This window comes from Lissotriton vulgaris, chromosome 1_1, assembly GCF_964263255.1.
Source record: "Lissotriton vulgaris chromosome 1_1, aLisVul1.2, whole genome shotgun sequence".
Classification (NCBI taxonomy): Eukaryota; Metazoa; Chordata; class Amphibia; order Caudata; family Salamandridae; genus Lissotriton; species Lissotriton vulgaris.
This window is the reverse complement of record NC_141685.1, coordinates 1,152,819,271-1,152,833,460: the sequence shown is the minus strand read 5'-3', so window position 1 is coordinate 1,152,833,460 and position 14,190 is coordinate 1,152,819,271. Positions and strand designations below refer to the sequence as shown.

The 14,190-nt window shown below is 43.8% G+C and overlaps 1 protein-coding gene across 2 annotated transcripts in view; it reads left to right on the top strand.

Moving 5' to 3' along the window:
- KCNH3 (potassium voltage-gated channel subfamily H member 3) overlaps positions 1 to 13,111 on the top strand; it is a 454,232-nt gene extending 441,121 nt beyond the window's left edge. For both annotated transcript variants that reach the window (XM_086964034.1, XM_086964026.1), the window contains one exon: positions 11,651 to 13,111. In XM_086964034.1, the coding sequence (XP_086820160.1) occupies positions 11,651 to 12,268 (618 nt within the window). In that variant the 3' untranslated portion in view covers positions 12,269 to 13,111. The remainder of the gene's footprint in view (positions 1 to 11,650) is intronic.
- The last annotated feature ends 1,079 nt before the right edge of the window (positions 13,112 to 14,190 follow it).

Here is a 14,190-nt window from a genome sequence, read left to right as displayed (position 1 = left end):
AGCACAAATGCAAAAAGAAGAATTGATGGACAGAATGCTGCACAATTTCAAACATTCAACCCAGTACAGGGATCTGGGGCTAAATCCGTAGTGTTTTTGCTCCCCATGCCATTCCGGTTCAGACCCACCCATATGCAAATCAGTCTTGCCCTGTTCCCCATGGGAACTGTCCAGCCCAAACTGCCAGGCCAGGTCCTCCTGGGACCGTTTTGGGGCTTCACCCCTCATAGACAGGCTAGCTTGACTCCAATGACATACATAGCACAGGACCCATGTCTGGGCATACACTCCCACTTGGTGTGAGAAATGCAAAAAAGAACAATTTATGGACAGAATGCTGCACAATGTCAAATATTCACCCCAGTACGGAGGTCTGGGCCTAAATCCATTGTTGTTTTCTCCCCATGCCATTCCAGTTCAGACCCATCCATATGCAAATCAATCTTCACTCTGTTCCCCATGGGAACAGTCCAGCCCGAACTGCAAGGCCCCAGGATGCTTGTTTCTGGTCCAGGGCAGACCTGGCTTGGTAGTTTGAGCTGGACAGTTTCCATGAGGCGCAAGGTTGACTGATTTGCATGAAGCTGGGTCTGAACCGGGGTGGCGAAGTGAGCTAAAGAACCATGATGGATTTAACCCAGACCTGTCACTGGGGGTGAATGTCTGAAAAGTTTCAGCGCTCCATCCATAATCTCCTTGTGTTTGCTTTGTTCACCCTAAGTTGACAAGGTATGCCAAGACATGGGTCCCTTACTCAAATCAAATCAAATCAAGCTTTATTCCGATCACATAGAATGACCATAAAAGCATACTATAAAATACAATAAAATCCATATGTGAAAAGGAAAAAAGACAGCAAGATATCTTAACATAATTAAATACACATATCATTATACAGTTATACATATCATAAAAGAAATACACTTTATAATATTTCATAGTTCACATTTTCTAAGTAAACGAGTTCATTCCTTAGTTTAATTGCCGACATTGTGTAACCAAGTACTGCATTACAAACTGATATTGTGTCTACATTTCTTAAATGGTTAAAACCAGCTTTACGGGAGTACAAATCTCAAAGTAAAAAAGTATCTACAAGGGATTTCGTTTATGATCAAGATATTTTTTGACTTTAGGTAATTTCAAGTAAGTCACAAATGAACAAACTTCACGGTGTCCACTAGGACAACAATAGTGAAAAATTAATTTTCAATTAAGAGAAGCACACAGTAGATCCTGTTTTATATCAAAAAATTATTTTATCTAGTTTTCATCATCTCAATTTGCAAGGGTACATAAAGAAAGAGGGAAGGAAAAATATCAGCAAAAAAAGTCATGTACATATATACAAAATCAATTTAAGAATATGTCATCACCCACATCAGCGCCTAAATAATTGTAAAGCAAAAATTAACTAAACATAGAAAAAAAATTGCTCAGCAACTGTAGAGTTTTCTTGGGAGTTGATGGAACTGTCAACGTTTTGGTTTTTTGGGCGTTAGTCCCTCAGACCATCCTCAGGACAATGGTTTATTTTGCAAGATATATACAAGACCTTTAGTCATTCAGGCCGAAGTGAAAAATGAACTTCAATGAATTTATAGTGTTGCTTAACACCTAGGGATCACCTCTGGTGTGCGGCATCCAATAAGTGTTGAAGCCAAGCGTAATTTTTGCTTCAATCCTTCAAGAAACGGCACCGCTACGTTTATTTTGACGGCGTTTTTTGCGCTTGACACAGGGTGCGCGGCACTCGTACACTCATACACCAATATGAGAGACAGCACTGGAGGGAACCGGCCGGGAGTAGGCACTCAGTTTTACAAACCGGACAAAGGAAAAACTGTCTAATTTCCTTATAAAAATTACAAAAAAGTTAGAAATGAAGGGTACTTTGTTTTGACATGCTATCACATGGACAATTTGGAAGATTAGCACACCACTTGCCCCTCCTAGGAAAGGAAAAGAGGAAATGTAATGTTGTCATCCGCAGTCTGGTTAGGTAGAATCTGTGCTGAACGTTAGTTATAAAAACGAGGTATGGCTGTATGCCCATAGCAATTGGCCCTTCAAGATAAGATACCACAGTCATCTTGTTACTTGAGACCTTTTCTCTTGAAGCAGTCCTAGCATTCAAGAGGCTCTTTTTTAGTTCAACCTTACTAATATTTTGTATATCTTAAGGTTGATTCCAGTTCAGAGCCAGATTGCATTTGTCTAAAAGACCACTGATATAACTTAACCAAGGTATTTTCTTACAGTGGTCTTGGGACAGACAGTCTAAAATAATGTCCCTCATAAAATAAGTTTCTTCCCTGTTCCAGACGCGGTGCCACAAATTTAAAGCGGCCATGCTAATCAAATCATGTATGTGAGAAGAGCTGGTTTCTCTATGCAAAATAATAGATGGGTTGAGGCAGGTACAGCAAGTAAGCGTCTTAAAAAGTTATTTTCAAGGGTTTGTGTCTGGGTGGTATCTGACTGGCCTCATAACGCTCTCCCATAACAAGTCCCTGTAATGCACTTCGCTCCGTATAACTTCAGAATTTCCCGTACAGGTTTTTTACCAATTTTTTGGGAGAATCTGAAAATGGCCTCTATTACTTTCACAAATTTCAATTTGCATAGTTATCTGTTTATTCCAAGTACCCTTACTATTAAAAAGAATCCCTAAATATGAGAAAGTAGTTGTTCTATCTATTAATGTCCTGTTGACATAATGTGTTTTTGTTTTAAAATTTCTTTTACAACAGGACATAACCAAAGTCTTGGTCAAATTTATTTTTAAGGATTTTTTTTAACATAAAACTACTATAATTATCCATCAGGGTTTGTAGGCCGTTTGCTGTCCTCGAGATTAGGACAGCATCATCGGCATACAATAAGAGGGGCGTAGGTCGATTACCGACCTTTGGCACATCTACCCCCAAATTCTGTCATAAAACATTGACACCATTTACATACAGTGAAAACAAGAGAGGTGCAAAAGTACATCCCCGTCTTATTCCACGTGTGATATTAAAATTCTTCGTACATTCCCCATGTTTCCCATAACGTATCTTTGCAGACAGACGAGCGTAGATTTGAGATAAGAAACTAATAATATCCTCGGGGGCGCCCATTCCTCTCAACGTCTTCCATAGTTTTGAATGATTTACCAGGTCAAAAGCGCTTGACAAATCAACAAAGCAGAGGTGAAGGCAGCCCTCCCTTGCAAATTTATATTTTCCTAATATTAGTTCTAAATTCAAACATTGTTCAATTGTTCCAACGCCTCATATAAAGCCGTACTGCGCTACGGATAGAATATTGTTTTCTACTACCCATTTCTCCAGCCTGGCCAACAACATTCTACCCATAACTTTGGAGGTTGAGTCAAGCAAAGATATTGGGCGATAGCAACTAGCACTGGCCCTATTCCCTTTTTTAAAGATGGGGACTATCAGAATCTCCGCCCGTGTGGCCGGTATCCCCCCCTCAATTGTAGCATTAAAAAATGAATGCAGGATGGGTACCCAAAGATCCATATCATATTTAAATACATCGATTGGGACCCCATCGGGCCAGCTGCCTAGCCACTAGCACTATTCTTGAGGGCTGTTCTAATTTCATCTTGAGTTACACTACTTATTTTGGTGTCATTTAAAATTATAACAGTTTTATCCTCAGTATTTACAGTACCCTGATGTCTCTCATTAAAAATTGCATCAAAATGGGTTATCCAGTCTGCAGGGGTTACTACAGTGTCAATTTTTACAGATTGAACGTCTTTAAAGAATGGTTGATTCGGGGTTTTCCAGAAAAGAGTTGAGTCTTTAGTCTCAGCAGCTTTAATCAGGTTCTCCCAGGCATTTTCACTAATCTCCAATTTTCTTAGATTAAGTTTCTTTATATAATTTCCGTAAGGTATTAATCTCCTCTCTATTAAGAGGGGTAGCTTTTAAGGAGGTCTTTAAGTCTCTATTTAATCTAGAGCAGTGATTATCGAACCATCTCGGGGCATGCAATACATTAGTTTTACGATTCCTTCGCAGGTTATCGGAAATAGCGTTCGAGATACTTTGAAAGGCCGTGACTCTATCTATAGTAGCTGAGGATTTATCAAGGCAGGTTATAATCTGATGATTAATTTTTTGTAGGATCCTATTGGTAAAAACTATTGGATCAACTCCTGCCCATTTGATAGAGATCCCATTTTGCCCCTGTAAATTTATATCTACGGCGTTGAAACTTAGCATAACAGAATTTAAAGTTATTAACAGGGGGTAATGGTCGCTCAATAGACTTGGGAGAACTGAACATTCCAATACAAGGGGCCTAAGATTTATTGAGGTGATAAAGTGATCAATGCACGAGGATGATCTTGCTCCTTCATAAGTACGAATAGAACCAATATCCTCGCCTCCACCCCCCTTCATGACTTTTTCCATAATTTCTAGATTATATTTGGACATGATGAAATTAATATTTTCCCCATAATTGTTATGAGGAAAGTGTCCAAAAGCACATCCTAGTTCCTCTTCGTATCCACATTGAATCCCCGTTATAAGATTACATGGTTCAATATTAAAATCTCCTCCCCAGATTAAGGAACAATCCGAAACCACATTTTTCATGAAATCCATCAACTCTTCATCCAAGGATGTGATAACCTTATGTTGCGAAGCATTAAAAAAATTATTATAAAAATTTATCACTAAGATGTCCTGTAATCTCTTTACTGAAAACAATAAATATTGAAAGTTTGACGCTTTAGTATACAATTTTTTTATAGTCAGCCTAGACGACAATGATATAAGTGTTGCTAAACCTCCGCTGGCCCTACCTGCCTTTGAGGGGATAGCATTTGTTGAGATTGTCTAAAACCCGTTTACAAAGAAATTATCTGTGAGCCAAGTCTCTTGTATTAGAACCACATCACATTGTAGGATAGTGTTATACCAATTCTCATCCTGCAGTTTAGTCCTTGCCCCTGCTACATTCCATGTCATGATATGTAGATGTTCCTGCAATGGGGGGCTGACCTGATTTGGCTCAACCGCCATGCCCTTCCTTGCGTCTAACAGTGCGATTCTCCCTAATAAAAGTTCTCTCGCTTGAAGTCCTCCCAGCGCAGTTTAAAACATCTGGCTGTGACGCCAGATTAATCACAGGGGATAAGGAGACCAAGCACTAATATTCTGGGGTAAGGGCAAACTTACTGGAGGTAGTCAATCACAGTTATCTAAACCGGACAAGGGAGCAAATCTATTAACTAGGTTTAGATTGGATGGTCTCTGTGTTACTCCATTAAATGCTCTCCGATGAGTTAGTTCAGAAGGCATTAGCCACCCTTTCAAAATAGAGTCCCTTACTCACTTTGTCACTGGTTTTAAGCTAGCCTGGCTGATGAGGGGTGTTACTCCGAAACCGGTCCCAGGATCCTGTTTCCGGTCCAAGGAAGACCTGGCTTGGCAGTTCGGTCTGGACTGTTCCCATGAGGCACAGGGTCAAGAATGATTTGCATATAGCTGGGTCTAAACTGGGGTGATGATATGAGCTAAAGAACGAGGATGGATTCAACCCAGATCTGTGACTGAGGGTGACTGTACAAAAAGTTTCAGCGCTCTGTCCCTCATCTCATTGTGTTTGCTTTGTTCACCCTGAACAAGTACAAGCATTGTCACCCACTTGTCCCCGCAAGATGTAACCATGCTGCGATCCTTTTCAGGCATGGACAGCTATTGCTCCAGATACATCCATGATTGTGCCATGAGTGACCCATTATGAGAGTTCACAAAGAAGAAAGTTCCTTCCCATGGTCCTCTGAATGTGATCGAAGTTTCAAGAAAATCAAACACGCTATTGAAAATGCAACCAAAATTGTTTACTTGGGTCCAAAGTTACATACTGAGATTGTTGTTGATGCTGGCTTTGTGGGGTTGGGTGCAATCCTTGCTCAACAGAATAGACATCTGAATGCTCTAATTTCTAGATTATATTTGGACATGATGAAATTATTATTTTCCCCATAATTGTTATGCGGAAAGTGTCCAAAAGCACATCCTAGTTCCTCTTCATATCCACATTGAATCCCCGCTTTAGTGTACAATTTTTTTATAGTCAGCCTAGACGACAATGATATAAGTGTTGCTAAACCTCCGCTGGCCCTACCTGCCTTTGAGGGGATAGCATTTGTTGAGATCGTCTTAAACCCGTTTACAAAGAAATTATCTGTGAGCCAAGTCTCTTGTATTAGTAGGATAGTTTTATACCAATTCTCATCCTGCAGTTTATTCCTTGCCCCTGCTACATTCCATGTCATGATATGTAGATGTTCCTGCAATGGGGTGCTGACCTGATTTGGCTCAACTCCATGATAGGCCCTTCCTTGCGTCTAACAGTGCGATTCTCCCTAATAAAAGTTCTCTCGCTTGAAGTCCTCCCGGCACGGTTTAAAACATCTGGCTGTGATGCCAGATTAATCACAGGGGATAGGGGAGACCAAGCACTAATATTCTGGGGTAAGGGCAAACTTACTGGAGGTATTCAATCACAGTTATCTAAACCAGACAAGGGAGCAAATCTATTAACTAGGTTTAGATGGGATGGTCTCTGTGTTACTCCAATTTAATGCTCTCAGATGATATAGTTCACGAAGCATTAGCCACCCTTTCAAAATAGAGTCCCTTACTCACTTTGTCACTGGTTTTAAGCTAGCATGGCTGATGAGGGGTGTTACTCCGAAACCGGTCCCAGGATCTTGTTTCCGGTCCAAGAAAAACCTGGCTTGGCAGTTCGGTCTGGATTGTTCCCATGAGGCACAGGGTCAAGAATGATTTGCATATAGCTGGGTCTAAACATGGGTGGTGAAGTGAGCTAAAGAAGGATGATGGATTCAACCCAGATCTGTGACTGAGGATGACTGTACAAAAAGTTTCAGCGCTCTGTCCCTCATCTCATTGTGTTTGCTTTGTTCACCCTGAACAAGTACAAGCATTGTCACCCACTTGTCCCCGCAAGATGTAACCATGCTGCGATCCTTTTCAGGCATGGACAGCTATTGCTCCAGATACATCCATGATTTTGCCATGATGAGTGACCCATTATGAGAGTTCACAAAGAAGAACGTTCCTTCCCATGGTCCTCTGAATGTGATAGAAGTTTCAAGAAAATCTAACACGCTATTGAAAATGCAACTGAAATGGTTTACTTGGGTCCAAAGTTACATAATAAGATTGTTGTTGATGCTGGCTCAGTGGGGTTGGGTGCAATCCTTGCTCAACAGAATAGACATCTAAATGCTCTGAGACACATTGTGGCGTTAGCCAGCCGAAGTCTATTTCAGACTGAGAGTGCCAAATCTAGGCCAGAAAAAGAGACCCTGGCTGTTGTGTGGGCTTGTAAACATTTTCATGTGTTTCTGAACCGAAAGCGTTTCACCCTTGTCACTAACTAGCAACCATTGCTCTCCATTTTTGGAAATCTGAAAGCCAAGTTGCCCACTCGCATCGAGAGGTTGGTGTTGAGATTGCAAGAGTATGATTACACTATTGTGCATAAGCCAAAGAAGGATCAAAACCCAGCAGATTACTTCTCACGGGTGCCGTTCCATCGTCACAGTGCAACGTCTAAAGCGTCAGAAGCATACATTCATTTCGTAGTAAAGTCCATCACCCCTGCAGCTCTATCCATGGAGCAGATTCTTGCTGATACCAATATGGACAGAGACATACTCATACTTCATGATATAATTGCAGCGCGATCATGGAGAAAACATACTCAACATCTCGCAGATAACGTTGAATATCAAAAATTCAAGAATGTGCAGGATGAACTTTCTGTCATTCAAGAAGGTATAATACTGAGAGGTTCGAGAATTCTCATACCCGAGAGCTTGAGTCAACAAGTTATTGAACTGGCACATGAAGGACATCGTGGCATTGTAGCCACCAAGAGAGCCATCAGAGACCGAGTGTAGTTTCCTGACCTTGACGAACGAGTCGAGAAGGAACTGAAAGCATGTTATCTGTGTAACTGCTTGTGTCCCACGACACTTGGCATCAACTAAATATGTCTGACCTTCCTAAACAAGCATGGGAGAAAATTGCAGCTGATTTCTTTGGTCCCTTAAACAATGGCCATCATCTCATGGTAGTTATTGATGAGTACTCATGTTTTCCATTAGTGGAAGATTTAGCATCGACCACACATGATAAAGTCATCGAGAGGTTGGATGATATTTTTGCAGCGTGGGGTGTTCCTTCCATACTCAAATCTGACAAAGTCTGCCCTTAAATAGCAGAGAGTTTAAGTACTTTCTTAGTCGTTTGAATGTCAAGCATCAGAAAAGCACACCTGTCTGGCCACAGGCAAATGGCTCTATTGAACGATTTATGGACACCCTGAAGAAAGTGGTTCATAGTGATACGTTTGAAGAAATCGATCTCAAATCAGCTTTGTGTCCAGCCCCTCATGCCTGTCGCTCAACTGCCCATTCCACAACAGGTGAAAGCCCTGCCACCTTGCTGTTTGGGAGAGCTATTTGGACAAAACTACCACAGTGGACCACGAGCCGAGTACTAGACACTGATGAGGTTCGTGTCACGGGCACTTCTCACAAAAGAAAGATGAAGGCCTATAAAGATCGTCACAGATGCTCATGGGATACTTTTTCGAAGATGAAGATCAAGTCCTAGACAAACAAAATGGGAATGCAACACTGACGCTCAATCAATCAGACAATTATTAAGCAATCTACTCACCCGTAAGGGTCTCAAGGCGCTGGGGGGGTTAGCAGGCTCCAGTCCATCAAGGGGGGGGGTCTGTAGAAGAGCCTGGTTTTGAGGTTTCTTGCGAAGATGGGGAGCGATATTTTCTGTCTGAGGTGGAGCAGCAGGGCATTCCAGGCTCGGGCCACGAGGAGGGAGAAGGAGCGGCCTCCCGATCTGGTCTTTCTGGTGCGGGGGACCACAGTGTAGGAGAGCTGGGCAGATCGTAGGGTCCTCTGTGGTGCGTGGAATTTGAGTGGGCTGTTCAGGTATGCTGGTCCGGGGTCATGGAGGGCCTTGTGAGCCTCTTGAAGGTGACTGTAGCTTTGATGGGGAGTCAGTGGAGTATGCGCAGGTGTTGGGAGATGTGGCAGTGTCTTGGCAGGTCAAGGGCCAGTCTTACGGCGGTGTTCTGGATGTTCTGTAGCTTGCGGGTGAGGTTTTTGTTTATTCCGGCGTAGAGTGCGTTTCCGTAGTCGAGTCCGCTGGTGGCCAGCGTGTGAGTGACGGTCTTTCTGTGTTCAAGAGGGATCCATTTGAAGCTCTACCGTAGGAGGCGGAGGGTGTGGAAGCAGGAGGACGAGCCAGAGTTGATCTGGTGGTCCATTTTGAGCTCAGAGTCCAGGATGATTCCCAGGTTGCGTGCATGGTCCATGGCGGTGGGCGGGCTTCCGAGGACGGGGGCAACCAGTGGTCATTCCATGCGTCAGGGTTTGGGCCCATGATGAGTACTTCTGTTTTGTTGGTGTTTAGTTGTAGGTATCTGTTTTTTCATCCATTTGGCGATGGCTTCCATGTCTTCTCAAAATATGTGTCAGGCAGTATTCAGTTTGTTGGATAGGGAGAGAATGAGTTGGGTGTAGTCATTGTATGACACAATGTTGAGTCCGTAGGTTCTGACGATGGGGGCGAGCGGAGCAATGATGTAGACGTTGAAGAGTGTAGGGCTGAGGGAGGACCCCTGGGGGACTCTGCAGGTGGTAGGTGTAGGGTCAGAGAGGAAAGGGGAGAGTCTGACCCGCTGAGTTCTACCAGAGAAGAAGGAGCAGATCCAGTTGAGGGCCTTGTCTTAGATCCCTGCTTCATGGAGTCTGCGTATTAGTGTGCTGTGAGAGACTGTGTCGAACGCCGCTGAGAGGTCGAGGAGGATGAGGGCTGCTGTTTCTCCTTTGTCCAGTAAGGTGCAGTTGTCGTCTGTTGTTGTGGATTTTTCTGAAGCCGGATTGGGAGGAGTCGACGATGTTGTGCTCTTCTATGAATGTGGCGAGTTGGCTGTTGATGGCTTTCTTGATGACTTTCAATGGGAACGGGAGCAGGGAGATGGGTCTGTAGTTTTTTAGGCTGGTGGCGTCCGCCAAGGGTTTCTTCAGGATGGGGGTTGAACTTTTCATGTTTTCAGTCGTCGGGGAATGTGGTGGTTGCCAGGGAGTGGTTGATGGTGTGGCAGAGCATGGGTGCGATGGCGTTAGCGGCTCTGTTGAAAATGTGGTGGAGGCAGGGGTCTGTGGGGGCGCTGGAGTGGATTGACTTCATCGTCTTCAGTGTGTCTTCGGTGGTGAGGGCTGCCCAGTTGAGGATCGCTGGTTTCAGGGTGTCAGGGGTGGTTGGTAATGGTTCATTGTGTTGGCTGTCTTCGAAGTTGTCGTAGATGTTCTTGATTTTGTTGTGGAAAAAGGTGCTGAGTTTGTCAGAGAAGTCTTGTGAGGGAGAGATGACAGTGGACTCGCTGGTGGGTTGGGCGAACTCCCTGATGATGTTGAAGAGTTCTTTGCTGTTGTGTGCATGCGATTCTGTCTTCAATCGCTTTTTTCCTAGTTTTTCTGATGAGTTGGTGGTTGGCGTTGGTAGCGGCTATGAAGTTGTTGTAGGCTTCTGTGGATTTGGTGTTCCTCCATCCATTTGATGCTGATCCATTGAGAGTTGTGACAACTAAAATACATATAGTGACCGCTCTACGTCATAGAAAGTCCATTATGAGACTTGTCCCATTTCAAACATCTGCTTTGATGTTTGTTAGCTCCAGACCTCACAAATGAAACAAGTCCACCTGAGTGCCCAAGTTAAGCATCTGAGTCTACCGCTACAATGCCATATGACAGTGCAACTCCTTCTCCTCGTACGACTTGATCTGGGAGATGGATGTGAGCTCCACGACAACTTATTGAGGATCTCTAATGTATTTATGTTGTCCATTTTGTTTTATTTAGTAAAGGGGGAGATCTAGTGTCATGTGATTATGGGCTGTAGGACAGTTGTGGTCCTATGCAGACTCCTTACAAAGTTACGTAATCAGTTAGGAGGTATTTAGGTGTGTTTGCGTGTGGTCAATAAAGTCTGTGACGCAGTATGTTCAGTCAAAGGTTGCATGCCAAAAAATAAAGAAGTGTATTTCAGACCTCCATGTGTGGCGTAGTCTGTTCTGTGCTCCAGAGGTGGTTTGGATGCTGCACTTAGTATCGCTCCAAAGGCCACTGGTGAACCTCAAGATTTGTCAGCCTAATCACTCCACAAGGAGCTCTGATAGTGCAGTGAGAGGAGCACAGTGTGTGCTTCACAGCAAAAATTCCTCAGCACTAGCTGCACCCACTGGTGGTGAACACTTCCTTATTTGTGAAAAATAATTAATAAGAATGCTGTGGTGAAGTTTTGGTGAGAGTTGGGGTGCCCTCCTCCCACCCCAGCAACCCCACCCTCCGCAGTGTTACAGAACAAGCTGTTGAATCACCCCAAAATATACCAACATTAACAATAATTTGTGAATTTAAGCACAATTCCATTGTAGGAAATTCAAACCAAAGGGAATATGTTTGTGCCATAAAATGTATCTCCCACTTTATATCTCACATACACACACTTTTCACCAACTCACTCGCTCTTTCTATCTCTCATACTCCCTGCAGGTGGCAGAACTCTCTGAACAGGTGCTCCAGATGCGAGAAGGCCTTCAGTCCCTACGCCACACCGTCCAGCTCTTCCTGGTCTCCCGCACTGCCTCCTCCTGCGCCCATGGAGGAGAATGCCCCTACTCTGTCTCTGCCATGGGAGGGACCAGGCCGAGCCTCTTGCAGCCCCTCCGTGTTGACACAGGACTCCAGAGCTTCCATCTGCACAACCCACATTCTTACTGTTCCAACACTGCCTGCATGCGGCTGGAGCCCGGGGGGCAGACCATGCTGACACCCTGGCAGTGGGGCCCACAAGCCTCCCAAAGCTCGCCTTGGACACACTGCAAACCATTTGGAAATAGTACAGGAACACAGCCCATCCCTAGTTCGGACAACATGGCAACTCATGGACATCTCACTGACCCTACAGAGCAAGATCCCTGCCACAGTAATCCCTCTGGTAAACCCATCCTAAAAAGTAGGACTGAACTTACCAGAAGTCCAAGTACACGGATGCCACCATGGGACCACCACGGGGTGGAGATGGACCTCATTTCATGCCAGGAGAGTATGACAGAGGAGATGGCCACAAACAGCAGCCACAGGCCGTGCGAAGCAGGCACTGGTGTTTGATGGTGAATATGAGGAGAGAGGGAGACTGGATAGAAGATGAAGAGGTTTCATTCAGTATTTCTCAAGAAGCCTTTGTTTTTTGACACAATTTGCCTGTACCTGGAGTTTCTTGGGAGGTGGAAAGGGTGAGGGAATCAGAATGTATTTTGAATGTTTACTTTTCAAGAACCAGTGGGATTTGGATCTGATAGTGAGTGAATGATACAAGGAGACTAACAGAAGGTGGAATCCCCTTTCCTTGCACACTACCATTGTTATTCCTCTCCTGAGGCGCCGGGCCCCTTTACAAGGCACTGAAGTAGGGGAGAATGAAGTCCCTGTCAAGTTTCTCTATACTGTATCTGGCACAAAGACAATTTCAAAATGGTGGTTAGACATCAAAGAGCAGATGTTGGTGCAGAAAAAGCCATAGTTCATTAGAGAGTTGTACACTGGGGGGACTTTTGCAACAGAGAAGGAAGGAAGAACTCACAATAACCCTGGAAGGAGACTGAGGGAAGTAAGGGACTGGGCAATAGGATTCCTGCAGCAGGAAGCACACATGGGAGCCTACCACAGCCCACATGAGGAACTGGTCAGAGGTTCTGCTTCGAGGACACAGGAAGAGCCTCACTAGCAAGAGGTAACTGCAGCGGAAAGCCTTATATTTCTTACCTCCACAAAGTCAACAAGCAGCTTGTGAACTTGGGCAACAGTGACATAAGGGCGGATCATGGCCTTAGAGAAGGCGCAGCACAGGCCACAGCAACAGCCGCTAAATATGACTCAACTGGAATTACAGGCTGGTAGAATACTGCTTTACACTGGGAAAGAGCAAGGCCGACAGCAGAAAGGACAAACCAACAGTGAATTTAGAGGGTAATTCAAATGGGTTGTGACTGGTTTCTATGAAAAGCAAACGAAAGGAGATGTAATACATATAAATGTAAATCTGTATTGAAACATACATTTGCCAATGTTGAAACTGGTTTCTATGCTGTATCCATGATTGGCTGCCACTCCCTTGAGCCACAGAGTGATTTCAGCCTGTTTGTGAGAGGTACTTAGATTACGACACCACAAAGAGGCTATTGGTTCAAGTCTACAACACAACCCAAGACAATAACTGGTTTCGGAAGGTGAACAAATCCAACCTCCACCACAGAAAGGTCCTCTAGAAGGAAACAGTTGTTTTCAATGCTGGTGCATTAGGAACAGGGAAACTACCATAGATGATGCAAATCAAAGTCACATTTTAATAGTGTTTTCAGTGTGCTCTTCTCCATCATATTAGGAAGAAAACCTAAGAAACAAATCCATAAATGTAAGAGGAGGCTTTCATGAAGCCCCAGACTCCCTCCTCATACGTCCCTGTCTATACTACACGTTTCCACCTGGAGTGCTTTAAAAAGGAATTGTCACAAAATACAGAAAGAGGGACAGTAACCCACCACTGTAAAGCTCTGCTCCTCGACATTTGTTTGTAACCATTGTAAAACGTTTTGCCGCCGAAGTGTGAGAAGACACAGTGTTCTGCACCTTAATGTCAGGTGTTTCGCTGCCCCAACGAGACAAATATTTAAGTACGTTCATTACTGGTTTGAGAACCCTGCCTTGCCTTTGCAAATTACAAGAGTGATTATAGATTTGGGGGGCATTGGGAGCGCCTTGTTATAAAATGAAGTAAACCAGCCATCAAAATCTTGAAGTACATACAGCAGATCAAAGAAACTCCATAAAGGTGAATGGGAATGAGGGAATATGTAATGCAGTGTCATAACATTTACTTGTTAAGCACACATTAAGAACTCTTGTAAATTATGACTTCTTCAAAAGGAAATGCTAAGGGCAAGGCTTGAGTGAGGATAAAAGAGAGATCCCAGGGTGATGAGGAAAATTAACCAGGGGTTAGGGCTTCTAAATGAAGGATTTCATGTGAAAAA